Genomic DNA, 14,186 nt, shown 5'->3' on the forward strand with positions numbered 1-14,186 from the left:
TGTAGAACATTGAGAACACACAGAATGATGCAAATGAGGACTCGGTTTGGACACTCTGGGAACACGATCCAACCGAGGCCTTTTAAGATATGAAAATATTTGAGAGGGAGGATAGAAAGGAATAATCTCCTCTGGTGGAAAAGGGGTGGTCAGGAAACACTCATTCACACATCTGGAACCCCCCCCAAGAAAGCTGCTGTGGCACGAGATCAATTGAAACGGTTAAAGTGGGGATTGCCAGTTAGGTAGCGGTATTGAGATACGAGTTAGGTTACAGACCAGCTAACATCTAGCTGAATGGTTGGAACCGGCTCTAGGGGGGGCTGAATGGACTGCTCCGCTTCCCACATTGACTCCAGCTGCTGTGCCTGTTCCTGCTGAGCCCTCACTCGCTATAGCCTCAAGCACACACCCCCCACCTCCCCCACTGGCTGTCACCTCCCCAGTTCAGAGTTCACACACACACACAGCCGTGGCTATCCGGAAATACAAGCCACTGCCTTTATTCAAACTAGGAAGAGGGAAAGGGCTGAGTATTACCTGCACCTTGGCACAAAGCAAGCTCCACTCGCTTCCCATTCAGCGCACTGTCTCACCTGATTAAACTCCAGGACGTCAAGTAAATCAAACAGCTTGCGGTTCTTCTCATTGTCCTTTAGCTTAACATAATATTGCTGCAATCCATGGAGTGTGAGCTTAGTTTCATCGTCAACAAACACCTCCATGGGCTAGACGAGAGAGAAAAACCAGAAACATGTAACATTTCATCAAGCGCTTGCCCCACTCTGTGGGGCTATTTACCATCATGGGTTAAACTGGAGATCACTCAATCAATCTGGGAAGAGCCCCTGGTAGGTGGCTGCTTCTTAAATGACACTGGGTTTAGTGTTGACTACTCTACATCAATGATGCCATTGCTTTTCATGCCAGGGGCTGCCGGTGGTTGATCCTATGCCCGCCATTCACAGTGCCTCCCGGTTTATCAGAGGGTGACTGAAATTTGCAGTTATTGCCCCGACTCCTCTCCGCACTGCTCTGCAGGCTGAGGGTCTCCCTTTGTGTTCCCGACCAGAAGTAGCGAGATGCTGTACTCCAGACACTGCCTGGTCAGAGGACTGCAATTTTAGAGTGTTTAGGACGTTCTTAAGGGGGAGTCCATCATAGATTAAATGATCAGATTAAACCAGAACGCAACTATCCTCGCCCCCCCAGAGAGACTGCAAGCCATTTCCAAACACAGGTTCAAACTGAAATATGGAGACTCGAGTCAGAACAGACAGTGTGAACCAGGGTGATGTGTTGTGAAAGGGCAATGGGGAGAGAGTGGGAGCCCCAGACTGGCGGCCGCATGTCTGTCATCTCTGCAAACCCAAGCTGACCAACAGGCTGCTCAAGGAAGGTGCGACAAACAGGGGCAACACTTCCAGGTCTAACATTTGACCCAGAAATATTGTTTCCACTCTGAAGTACTTAGTAATCCTGGAAGGAGCTGCCCCACTGTCAATTATAGCAAAGAACAGGGGCCTTTCAGTGACCATATAATTAACAGACTTGTAAGTTAAAGACTCCCAACTGTCTGTGAAGGACCTGAAAATGTTTTACTGATAAGTTATGGTTATAAACGAAAAGGTTTTAAAAGTGAAATCCAGCATTATATCGCCGTAGCCCAGGTGTAATCTGCAGAGTAATACACCGAAATGCTGAACCTCCCCAATGACTAACCACATTGTGTGGTATTGCAGTCAGCCCCGCTCGTGCAGCAGGTTTTATGCTGGAACAGGTTCCTCGCTGAGGGAACATGAAATTCAAACCTCAGTGACCACCCTTTTGTCTGATTGAGACATCACTGCAGGCGAGTGGGCAGCCTGCGGCTTTACAGCCCAGCGTACCCCTCCAGTCACTGAATTCCACTCCCAGCCAGAGCACTCACAGCCAGGCTACCCTGTTCTACGAGTCCGCTGGTCTCCGCTGGTCCCGGCACCCCTCTGCAAGAAATCTCCGTGAACCCCCCCCCAGTCAGACCCTTCGGATTTATGCAGTATTGTTTGGTACTTGTAGCAGCAGCGAAAGCAAATAGTTTTTGCCCAAAGGCATGTCCCAACCGAACCAAGCAAAGGGATTCAACAACACACAAGCAACACTATGGACTACAACCAATTTAAATCAAAACACATTAAAAGTTGAACAGAGCTGTCAACTATCGAAGATACAGAGACCAAAAAGCCACTTGTGCTGCACTGCCATTTTAGAGATTCTAAAAAAAAAACCACATCATTGAGATTGCACCATTCTGCGTACCCTGGTCAAACAGCCCAATGGTAACGTGCAGCCTCACTCCAGAACGGCAAGGGGTACCGGGGGGGGGGGGGCCGCTCTGCCATGGATCTGGACCCCACCAGCAAGAGTCAGCGTATCCAGATAATGGCTGAATGGGGGAAATACTGAAGGATGTGTCAGTGACTTGTACACAAAGGTTTGTGACGACAGAAAACTCGGGAGAGGGGATGAACAGCGAGGATAGTGACGGACTTCAGGTGGACACGATGACTGATCGTGCAATCGGCTGGCAAAAAAATGGGAGATGCAATCGAATCCAGTGTGAAATGATGTATTTGTGGTGGGACAGAAATGAGAGGTGATCTGGACTGAATGCTACAACTCTGAAGCGCAGAGGGAGCTCAGAATGCACGTAGACATGATAAAAACAGACTGAGCTGTATTAAGAACAGGAAAATTATGTTGAAACTTTATAAAGCGCTGGTCAGGTCACAGCCGAGAGTATTGCTTCCAATTTCTGGGCGCCACATTTTGGAACCTCATTCTTGGGATGGGGGAGTTACTGGTAGGGAAAGATTCCCAGCTCTCTGAGCAGCAGGAAGAGATTTATTGCAACGGTACCGGGGACTAGCCTAGAGAAGCTGGAATGCTCACACAAGCACGGTAGCATAGTGGTTAGCACAATTGCTTCACAGCTCCAGGGTCCCAGGTTCGATTCCGGCTTGGGTCACTGTCTGTGCGGAGTCTGCACATCCTCCCTGTTTGTGCGTGGGTTTCCTCCGGGTGCTCCGGTTTCCTCCCACAGTCCAAAGATGTGCAGGTTAGGTGGATTGGCCAACATAAATTTCCCTTAGTGTCCAAAATTGCCCTTAGTGTTGGGTGGGGTTACTGGGTTATGGGGATAGGGTGGAGGTGTTGACCTTGGGTGAGGTGCTCTTTCCAAGAGCCGGTGCAGACTCGATGGGCCGAATGGCCTCCTTCTGCACTGTGAAGTCTATGAAATTCTATGATCTGATGTGGGATCAAAATTAGGAACAGCGTCACTGCTGGCTCATGGCTCGATCCGTTTCACTGTCCGTGTGGAGTTTGCACATTCTCCCCGTGTCTGCGTGGGTCCCACCCCCACAACCCAAAGATGTGTAGGTTAGGTGGATTGGCCACGCTAAATTGCCCCTTAATTGGAAAAAAGGATTGGGCACTTTAAATTTGTAATTTAAAAAAAAATTGGAAACAGCTTTTCTAGATTAAATAAAGAGAAATGGTTTTCAATGGGAGGAGGACATGAAGTTATGGTATATACAGATTGAAGGTATATATTATATATGTATTCACAGTAATAGGCTAACCACCCAGCCGGAGGTGAAATTCACAACGAGACGTTGCACTGTGCTGCTTGGAAGGTTGGCAGAAGCAGATTTACAGAAAGGAGCTGGGTTTCAGGTCGGCCGGGCTCAGGGGGAGCAGCAGATACGTCACAAGCTGGATAGCGCCAGCAAACACAACAGACTGAATGCTCTCCGAGCTGCATCATTATTAGGATGGCACAGTGGTCACTGCTGCCTCACAGCGCCAGGGACCCAGATTCAATTCCAGCCTCGGGTGACTGTGCGGTGTCTGCACGTTCTTCCAGTGTCTGCGTGGGTTTCCTCCTGCAGTCCGGAAACGTGCAGGTTGGGTGGATTGGCCGTGCAAAATTGCCCCTTAGTATCCAGGAATGTGCAGGTTAGGTGGGGTTACGGGGATAGGGTGGGTGGAGTGGGCCTAGCTATGGTGCTCTTCCAGAGGGTGGGTGCAGACTCAATGGGCTGAATGGCCTCCTTCTGCACCAACAGACCTTTGGGCACATTCTCCCTTAAGGCCAAGAAAGCACATTTCAGTACCAACAGTAACTGACCTACTAGAGACCTGGGCTCCAAATCTATAAACGAGCCATCAAGTTCCACCAAGCAACTTACAATTTCTAAAAGGAAGGTTTTAAAATGTCCACCACTAAAAATAACAATGAAGCTGTCAAAACACAACTGGTGAACACTAATATCCAGCATCTGGCAAGACTGGTCTGCCTTGACATTCAGGCATGAGCATCCAGGAATCCCCCACTGACCAGAAATTGAACTGGACTAGCCATATAAATATTGTGGCTACCAGAGCAGGTCAGGGACTCACCTCCTGACTCCCCAAAGCCTGTCCACCATCTACAAGGCACAAGTCAAGACTGTGATGGAATACTCTCCACTTGCCTGGGTGAGTGCAGCTCCAACAACATTCAAGAAGCTCAACACCATCCAGGACAAAGCAGTTCCGCTTGATTGCTCCCCGTTCCACAAACATTCAAACCCTCCACCACCGACGAACAGTAGCAGCCGTGTGTACCATCTACAAGATGCACTGCAATAACTCACCAAGGTTCCTTAGACAGCACCTTCCAAACCCACGGCCGCTACCATCTAGAAGGACAAGAGCAGCAGATACCTGGGAACCCCACCACCTGGAGGGTCCCCTCCAAGTCACTCACCGCCCTGACTTGCAAATATATCAGCCGTTCCTACACTGTCGCTGGGCCAAATCCTGGAACTTCCTACCTAACAGCACTGTGGGTGTACCTACACCACAGCAACTGCAGCGGTTCAAGGCGGCGGCTCACCCCCACCTTCTCAAGGGCAGTTAGGAATGGACAATAAATTTTTGTTTTGTTACTATTGTTATTACTGTTTTATTATGAAGAATTCGGCAAAACCTTAATAAAAATATATATATATTTTTTTTTAAAAAGGAATGGAGAATAACATGGGCCACATCCCATAAATTAATTTTTAAAACCGCTCTGCGAAATTTAATTCCGTTGTATCAAACCTATTTGGCAACCAGAGACTAAATTTACAAAATCTACTACCCCAGACAAACACCTCTATTCCCGATTCACTGAACCACAAGTACCAAACAAACGGAGATTCAGCTGACGGAAAATCACCGACACTAAAAGTTCAACTCCCCTTCCTCAGATACCACGAACGTTCAAAAAGAAAAACCCACAACATTGATGCAATGGCCCGGCGGGCAATCTGCCAACCCAGCCGTATCTGGCTCTCAGCAACATTGAGCTGCCCCCTGCGGTTTGAAAACGTTTGCCATTGGGTGCAGGGAGTCACGTCGGCTGCATACAAACCATTCCACATTAAGAAATGGAACTTTGTAAAGCTGGGTTGAAGGTGGAGTCCTCTCGCAGCCATCCTTGACTGTTGCAGCTCTCAAGGTCAGCAGCACAAGTGTGAACCAGTCCATTGGATAGGCAACATGATTTAACTGTGAGCAGCTACAGCTTGCTGGTGGCCACTGCTCGCACCCTAGCGATATGGGGATATCCTCTTCCGTCCGACGACAGCAGGGATCACCATCGAAGAGACTAAAAACTACATCGGGCTTCAGAGTATCTATCAAAGCTAGGACTCTGACAAACTCTTTAAACTGCTTCACCCCTGAATAGGCTGGTCTTCTGGAGCTGGTGGATAATTGGACACTCTGCTAAATCGCTAAGCTAGATAACTCTTCGCGATCATGAACGCAATCTTCGGGACAATGGAGCTAGCAGCTGACTGAACACCGGTGGTTGGGGTGACGTTAGAACACTCCTCGCGAACCTGAGGTCGACTAACTTGCAGGGAGGGATCGCGACAATCAGCCAGAGCAATCTATGGACCGGCTAACGCGATGGCCTCAACTGTCTGTGCCCGAAACCGTTGATCTTCCGGAAAACGCAACTAACTTCTTCTAGTAAGCGGTGGGAAGCCTGGTTTAACCATAACTCTGCCGGCTGCTTCTGAGGACTGTGCTAAACTGCTAATATAGACCCAGGTCTACCACACGGACACGCTTGCGATCTTTCCTATCATCAGCATTTCCTACAGGAGGGATTGGACAAAGGTCGCCACTACCTGCGGTTCTTTAGTCTAAACTGCACTATCTACAGCTAGCTGGTGAAAACCGAATCTTGCAACGGGTTACAACTGTGCGGTGATGGGCTTCAGGAGCGTGCCGTTCCATTCCATTCCAGACTGGGCTTTGCTCGACTCTGAGCAATGCAAGGCACCCTTTGATGGTGGCTCATCAAACACTGGTGGGGTACGGGTAAGAAAGATGAATAATTACATCCTGCATGAACTTGCGGCAGACCGGACGGATCTCCTTGCTCAGGGTGGCGCTGAACATCATAACCTGCTTTTCATGAGGAGTTAAACGGAAAATATCCTGGACATCCCTGCGCATGTCTGCAAAAGAAATTGAAACAGGAGTGTGTCAGTACCTGGCATGAGGTGGTCCGACACAAAGAAATGTACAGCACAGGAACAGGCCCTTCGGCCCTCCAAGCCCGTGCCGACCATGCTGCCCGACAAACTTCCTGGGTCCGTATCCCTCTATTCCCATCCTATTCATGTATTTGTCAAGATGCCTCTTAAATGTCACTATCGTCCCTGCTTCCACCACCTCCTCCGGTAGCGAGTTCCAGGCACCCACTACCCTCTGCGTAAAAAACTTGCCTCGTACATCTCCTCTAAACCTTGCCCCTCGCACCTTAAACCTATGACCCCTAGAAATTGACTCTTGCACCTTGGGGAAAAAGCTTGAGCCAGGTGGTATGCAGCACATCAAAGCATGCCAGTGATTTATGAGCCAGTCCAGCTACTGATAGAATCTGCAGGGGGTGGCAGATGCTGCAATTCCTCACACTTTATTCCAGGTAGCCTTCCTAATAATAATAATCTTCATTCTTGTCACAAGTAGGCTTACATTAACACTGCAATGAAGTTACTGTGAAAATCCCCTAGTCGCCACATTCCAGAGCCTGTTCGGGTACACAGAGGGAGAATTCAGAATGTCCAATTCACCTAACAGCACGTCTTGGACTGTGGGAGGAAACCGGAGCACCTGGAGGAAACCCACGCAGACACGGGGTGAACGGGCAGACTCCGCACAGACAGTGACCCAAGCCGGGACTCAAATCCGGGACCCTGTCGCCGTGAAGCAACAGTGCTAACACTGTGCTACCATGCCGCCCCTGTCAGATTCGTCAGTCAGAGGTCTCCAGCACAGGAAAGGGCAACTAGGGATGGGCAAATGCTGGCCTAACCAGCGACACCCACGTCCTGCAAATGAATTTTTTAAATTCCATTCTTCCCGCCAAAGCTGATAATTATACAAACCCTCACGTTATACTCCAGCTACCACTTTCTTAGAACATAGAACAGTCCAGCACAGTACAGGCCCTTCAGCTCACGATGTTGTGCCGACCATTTATCCTAATCTAAGATCAGCCTAACTTACACCCCTTCAATTTACTGCTGTCCATGTGCCTGTCCAAGAGTCGCTTAAATGTCCCTAATGACTCTGACTCCACCACCTCTGCTGGCAGTGCATTCCTCACACCCACCACTCTCTGTGTAAAGAACCTACCTCTGACATCTCCCCTATACCCTCCTCAAATCACCTTAAAATGATGTCCCCTCGTGGCAGCCATTTCCGCCCTGGGGAAAAGTCTCTGGCTATCCACTCTATCCATGCCTCTCATCACCTTGTACACCTCCATCAAGTCACCTCTCTTCCGTCTTCGTTCCAGTGAGAAAAGCCCTAGCTCCCTCAACCTTTCTTCATAAGACATGCCCTCCAGTCCTGGCAGTATCCTGGTAAATCTCCTCTGCTCCCTCTCCAAAGCATCCACATCCTTCCTATAATGAGGCGACCAGAACTGGTCACAATATTCCAAGTGTGGTCTAACCAGGGTTTTACAAAGCTGCAGCAAAACCTCGCGGCTCTACTCAATCCCCCTGTTAATGAAAGCCAACACACCATACGCCTTCTTAACAACCCTATCAACCTGGGTGGCAACTTTGAGGGATCTATGTACGTGGACCCCAAGATCCCTCTGTTCCTCCACACTTCCAAGAATCCTGCCTTTAACCCTGTATTCAGCATTCAAATTCGACCTTCCAAAATGAATCACTTCACATTTATCTCGGTTGAACTCCATCTGCCGCTTCTCAGCCCAGCTCTGCATTCTGTCAATGTCCCGTTGTAACCCGTAACAACCCTCAACACTAGCTACAACTACCCCAACCTTTGTGTCATTGCAAACTTACCAACCCACCCTTCCACTTCCTCAACCAAGTCTATTATAAAAACCACAAAGAGCAGAGGTCCCAGAACAGATCCCTGCGGGACACCACTGGTCACCGACCTCCAGGCGGAATACTTTTCATCCACTACAACTTCTTATTTAACCTTTTAACCCTTTTGTGCTTTGCATCGAGCTTTGGCGGCAACAAAGACCCAAGCATCGACCCGTGCACATTTCACCAGGTCCACCACCATCACCACCCTGAGAATGATCCATTATACCTACTGTAACCAATCCTCAATCCATGCTAATACAGGGCAGCACGGTAGCACAAGTGGATAGCACTGTGGCTTCACAGCGTGAGGGTCCCAAGTTCGATTCCCGGCTGGGTCATTGCCTGTGTGGAGTCTGCACGTCCTCCCCGTGTCTGCGTGTTTCCTCCGGGTGCTCCGGTTTCCTTCCACAGTCCAAAGACGTGCAGGTTAGGTGGATTGGTCATGATAAATTGCCCTTAGTGACCAAAAAGGCTAGGAGGGGTTATTGGGTGGAAGTGAGGGCTTAAGTGGGTTGGTGCAGGCTTGATGGCCTCCTTCTGCATTGTATGTTCTATGTTCTAAATACAATAGCCCCAATGTTCTGGAACCTGGGGACTCGCTGAAGCTCAAACCAAGGCATTCACTCACCCTGCAGCCACTCAATTTAAATTCAACACCTAGGCTCGCCGGACCAGTCCCACGACTCTGTCAATGTTTTCACTTCACCAACATTTCCTCAATCTGAAGCGACCCGGGAGCGGCTCACCTGTTTCCCATATTCTTCCCCGACCATTGAAGACTGACACAAAATATTCATTCAACACTTATTTCCCATTATAAATTTGCCTGCCTCAACTTGCAAGGGACTCCTATTTACTGCCGCTACTCCTTCCTTTTTACATACTCATATAAACTTTTATATTTCTTACTAGCTTGCCTTCATTCCATCTCCACCCTTCATTAACTGGTCGCTCCCTTGTTGAGTTTGAATTCCCTCAGAATCCTAATCTATTTGCTAGCACTGCAAGGTTCCTTCAATGTAAACACCGTCCTAAACTTCCCCAGTTAGCCATGGCCGAATCTCTTTTCCAGTTGGGAGTTTTTAAATGCCTCAATCATAGAATCCCCAGTGCAGGAGATGACCATTCAGCCCCTTGACTCAGCACCAACCCTGGGAAAGAACACTCTACCCATATCCACTCCCCTGTCCACCCCGCCCTATACCCGTAACCTAACCTGCACATCCCTGGACACATTAAGGGGTAATTTATCACAGCCAAACCACCCAACCTGTGCATCTTTTGACTGTGGGAGGAAACCGGAGCAGGAGAAACCCACGCAGACACGGGGAGAACGGGAAAACTCCAAAGCCAGTCACCCAAGGCCGGAATCGAATCGGGTCCTTAATGATGAAATACTTGATTCAAACATTCACAACTGCTCCTTGCCTAATCTAATTTCTCAATCTTCCTCATTGCTCTTATTAACAAATTCCAATAACTTGGCAAACATTCGACTGAAGGATGTCTAATTTCCTGGCTTTGCTCTGAGCCTTCTTAAATAATAGAATAGCAATGGCAACTTTTCCGGATGGCACAGTTGTTAGCACTGCTGCATCACGGCGCTGAGGACCCGGGTTCGATCCCGGCCCCAGGACACTGTCCGTGTGGAGTTTCCACATTCTCCCCGTGTCTGTGTGGGTTTCGCCCCCACAATTCAAGAGATGTGGTCAGGTGGATTGGCCACGCTAAATTGCCCCTTAATTGGGCACTCTAAATTTATAAAAAAAATAATGGCAACTTTTCAAGCCCAAAGCATAGCCGAAAGATAACAACAGGAACATCTATAATTCTGGCACCAACTTTTTTTAAATATAAAGTTGGAGTACCCACTTCATTTTTCCCAATTAAGGGGCAATTTAGCGTGGCCAATCCACCTACCCTGCACATCTTTGGGTTGTGGGGGTGAAACCCACGTAAACACGGGGAGAATGTGCAAACTCCACACGGACAGTGACCCAGAGCCAGGATCGAACCTGGGACCTCGGCGCCGTGAGACAGCAGTGCTAAACCACTGCGCCACCGTGCTCTGGCACCAACTTAATACCCTGGAGCAGAACACATCAGGCCTCGCACATTTGACCACCTTCCAGCCTCATTATTTTCTCTTTTTTAAAGCCACCTGCTTTTGCTTAATATACTTGTTAAAGATCTCAGGAGTCATCCTTGCAATTTTTTTCTCTCATATTCCTTTTCTGTTCTCTTCCCAGAATCCCTTTTTCGCTCTTGATCTCTCAGTCTGCGGTTGCTTATGCCCGCTCTTGGGTTGATTAAGGTTGCTTAATAGGCGGCCGGTTGTTTTATTTCACAGAACTCCTCCCTGATCACCACGCACTAATGATCTGAGGATCCCATCCGCACTCCACGAGCACATTTTGACCAGCCGGATGCGGTTGTTTGTCAGCACAGTGCGATAACTGGCAGTGATCAGGAACCCTGCTGTCCACCATCGCCTCCACCCTGACAGTGATCAGAGACTCTGCTGTCCAGCATCGTCCCCACCCTGACAGTGATCACTGACCCTGCTGTCCAGCATCGTCCCCACCCGGACAGTGATCACTGACCCTGCTGTCCAGCATCGTCCCCACCCTGACAGTGATCACTGACCCTGCTGTCCAGCATCACCTCCACCCAGGCAGTGATCAGGGACCCTGCAGTCCAGCATCACCTCCAACCGGAAAGTGATCAGGAACCCTGCTGTCCAGCATCGTCCCCACCCTGACAGTGATCAGAGACCCTGCTGTCCAGCATCGCCTCCACCCCGACAGTGATCAGAGACTCTGCTGTCCAGCATCGTCCCCACCCTGACAGTGATCAGAGACCCTGCTGTCCAGCATCGTCCCCACCCTGACAGTGATCAGAGACCCTGCTGTCCAGCATCGCCTCCACCCCGACAGTGATCAGAGACTCTGCTGTCCAGCATCGCCTCCACCCCGACAGTGATCAGGGACCCTGCTGTCCAGCATCGTCCCCACCCCGACAGTGATCAGAGACCCTGCTGTCCAGCATCACCTCCACCCTGACAGTGATCAGGGACCCTGCTGTCCAGCATCACCTCCACCCGGACAGTGATCAGGAACCCTGCTGTCCAGCATCATCCCCACCGTGACAGTGATCAGAGGCCCTGCTGTCCAGCATCGTCCCCACCCTGACAGTGATCACTGACCCTGCTGTCCAGCATCGCCCCCACCCTGACAGTGATCACTGACCCTGCTGTCCAGCATCGTCCCCACCGTGACAGGGATCAGAGACCCTACTGTCCAGCATCGTCCCCACCCGGACAGTGATCAGGAACCCTGCTGTCCAGCATCGTCCCCACCCGGACAGTGATCAGGGACCCTGCTGTCCAGCATCGCCTCCACCCGGACAGTGATCAGGAACCCTGCTGTCCAGCATCGTCCCCACCCTGACAGTGATCAGAGACCCTGCTGTTCGGCATCGTCCCCACCCTGAGTGATCAGAGACCCTGCTGTTCGGCATCGTCCCCACCCTGACAGTGATCAGAGACCCTGCTGTTCGGCATCGCCTCCACCCCGACAGTGATCAGGGACCCTGCTGTCCAGCATCGTCCCCACCCTGACAGTGATCACTGACCCTGCTGTCCAGCATCGTCCCCACCCTGACAGTGATCAAAGCAGACTTGCTGATTACAATGGCCGAACGTATCAACAGAACTGGAACGCTTGATATGATCTGCAACTACCCACTTCAAAAGAGCCTAATCTGTTTTTTAAAAATTAGAAACCGTACAAAGTCCCAAAAGCCGGGCCTGACATATACCGGTTAATGTGAGTTAATAAACGCAAAGGCGAGAAAGACTCCACTAACCAAGCTGCTCGAGCATTTTGTCACATTCGTCCAATACAAAGTGTTTGACGTATTTCAGGTTGAGTGACTTGTTGCGGGTGAGGGCCAGAATCCGTCCCGGGGTCCCCACTACAATATGAGGACAGTTTTTCTTCAGGATATCTTCGTCCTTTTTGATCGACAACCCTCCAAAGAACACGGCCGCCTGTTCAAAACAGAACAAAAAAAATAGGTGGCTGCAGTGAAGAGGGGCGACTGCAAAAGCACAGAACCTGGGCGAGCGTGGGTCGGATTGAACTGCAGACAGAGCAAGGTCTTTAGAAATGGCGGGTCAGAGCATGAGGGGAAGGAGTCATTTAAACGGAGGAGGAACAGCAACTGTATAAATGATCGGTGATCAATTAGATGCAAGGTGACAAACTCAAATTGTGGATACAGGCAGTAAATAAAAATCTTGTACACATCGATTATTAACAGGATCGATTGGGATATTCACACCAACCATAACAAAGGGCGGGGCCGATTAGAAGCCAATAAGGAGGCTCTCATGAAAACCGAGGATGAGACTGGATTGAAGACTTTGCATTTGTCTGAACGAAAGAGAATTCTGGCAATGTCAGAAAAAAGGGAAACATGGTAATAAGAGATATCGGACAGGATATAAATAGGTAGCAGAGGTACTTGAAAAGTTTGGCAGTGCAAGTGGTCTGGGTGAGATGCACCCAGAATTGCCGAGGGAACCAAGGGTGGAAATAGCTGCCCAGGCCACAATCTTCTCCTCATCCTTAGATGTGGGAGCTGGTCAGTGGATTGGAGGAGAGCAAATGTTACACCGATCTTCAGAACCACAAGGGGGATAAGCCTGCCATCTACATGCGACCCGACGATTTCAGTGGAGAAACAGTTCCAGACAATAACCTGGGACCAAATGAATAAGACATGGAAAAATAAACCGTAGAATCCTTACATTGCAGGAGGCCATTCGGCCCATCGAATCTGTGCCGACCCTCTGAAACAGAACCCTCACCAGGCCCATTCCCCTAACCCAGTAACGCCACTTAGATCATTAGACACTGAGGGGCGATTTATTATGGCTAGTTCACCTTTGGACTGTGGGAGGAAACCGGAGCACCCGGAGGAAACCCACGCAGACACGGGGAGAACGTGCAGACTCCGCACAGACAGTGACCCGATGGCTGGAATTGAACCCGGGTCCCTGGTGTCGGGAGGCAGCCGCAGCCGTGCCAACCTTGTGCCACTCCGTTGATGGTCAGCAAAATTCACGCTAATGGCATTAACGAGCAAAGATCATTAGCTTCGAGGGGGAAAAGCAGAGGGCAGTGATGAGAGCCCAGACTGGCGGGACCTCAACGGGGAGGTTCCCCCTTAGGAGGTGTTGGGTGTCTTAAAAAATATTCAGGTATTAAGGTAGATAAGTCACCAGGGCCTGATGGGATCTACCCCAGAATACTGAAGGAGGCTGGAGAGGAAATTGCTGAGGCCTTGACAGAAATCTTTGGATCCTCACTGTCTTCAGGTGATGTCCTGGAGAATAGCCAATGTTGTTCCTCTGTTTAAGAAGGGTAGCAAGGATAATCCAGGGAACTACAGGCCGGTGAGCCTTACTTCAGTGGTAGGGAAATTACTGGAGAGAATTCTTCGAGACAGGATCTACTCCCATTTGGAAGCAAATGGACGTATTAGTGAGAGGCAAATGGACGTATTAGTGTGAAGGGGAGGTCGTGTCTCACTAACTTGATAAGAGTTTTTCGAGGAGGTCACTAAGATGATTGATGCAGGTAGGGCAGTGGATGTTGTCTATATGGACTTCAGTAAGGCCTTTGACAAGGTCCCTCATGGTAGACTAGTACAAAAGGTGAAGTCACACGGGATCAGGGG

The 14,186-nt window shown here is 49.6% G+C and overlaps 1 protein-coding gene across 1 annotated transcript in view; it reads right to left on the reverse strand.

Annotated features, from left to right (window-relative positions):
• The window catches only part of LOC140403369 (spliceosome RNA helicase DDX39B-like), a 48,963-nt gene that overhangs the window by 15,772 nt on the left and 19,005 nt on the right, over positions 1–14,186 (reverse strand). Inside the window, exons 5-7 of the mRNA XM_072491283.1 lie at positions 12,309–12,492; positions 6,424–6,542; positions 597–728 (exon numbers count right to left, since the gene is read on the reverse strand). Of these exons, the coding sequence (XP_072347384.1) occupies positions 597–728; positions 6,424–6,542; positions 12,309–12,492 (435 nt within the window). The remainder of the gene's footprint in view (positions 1–596; positions 729–6,423; positions 6,543–12,308; positions 12,493–14,186) is intronic.

The sequence above is a fragment of the Scyliorhinus torazame genome, chromosome 27 (assembly GCF_047496885.1).
Source record: "Scyliorhinus torazame isolate Kashiwa2021f chromosome 27, sScyTor2.1, whole genome shotgun sequence".
Classification (NCBI taxonomy): domain Eukaryota; kingdom Metazoa; phylum Chordata; class Chondrichthyes; order Carcharhiniformes; family Scyliorhinidae; genus Scyliorhinus; species Scyliorhinus torazame.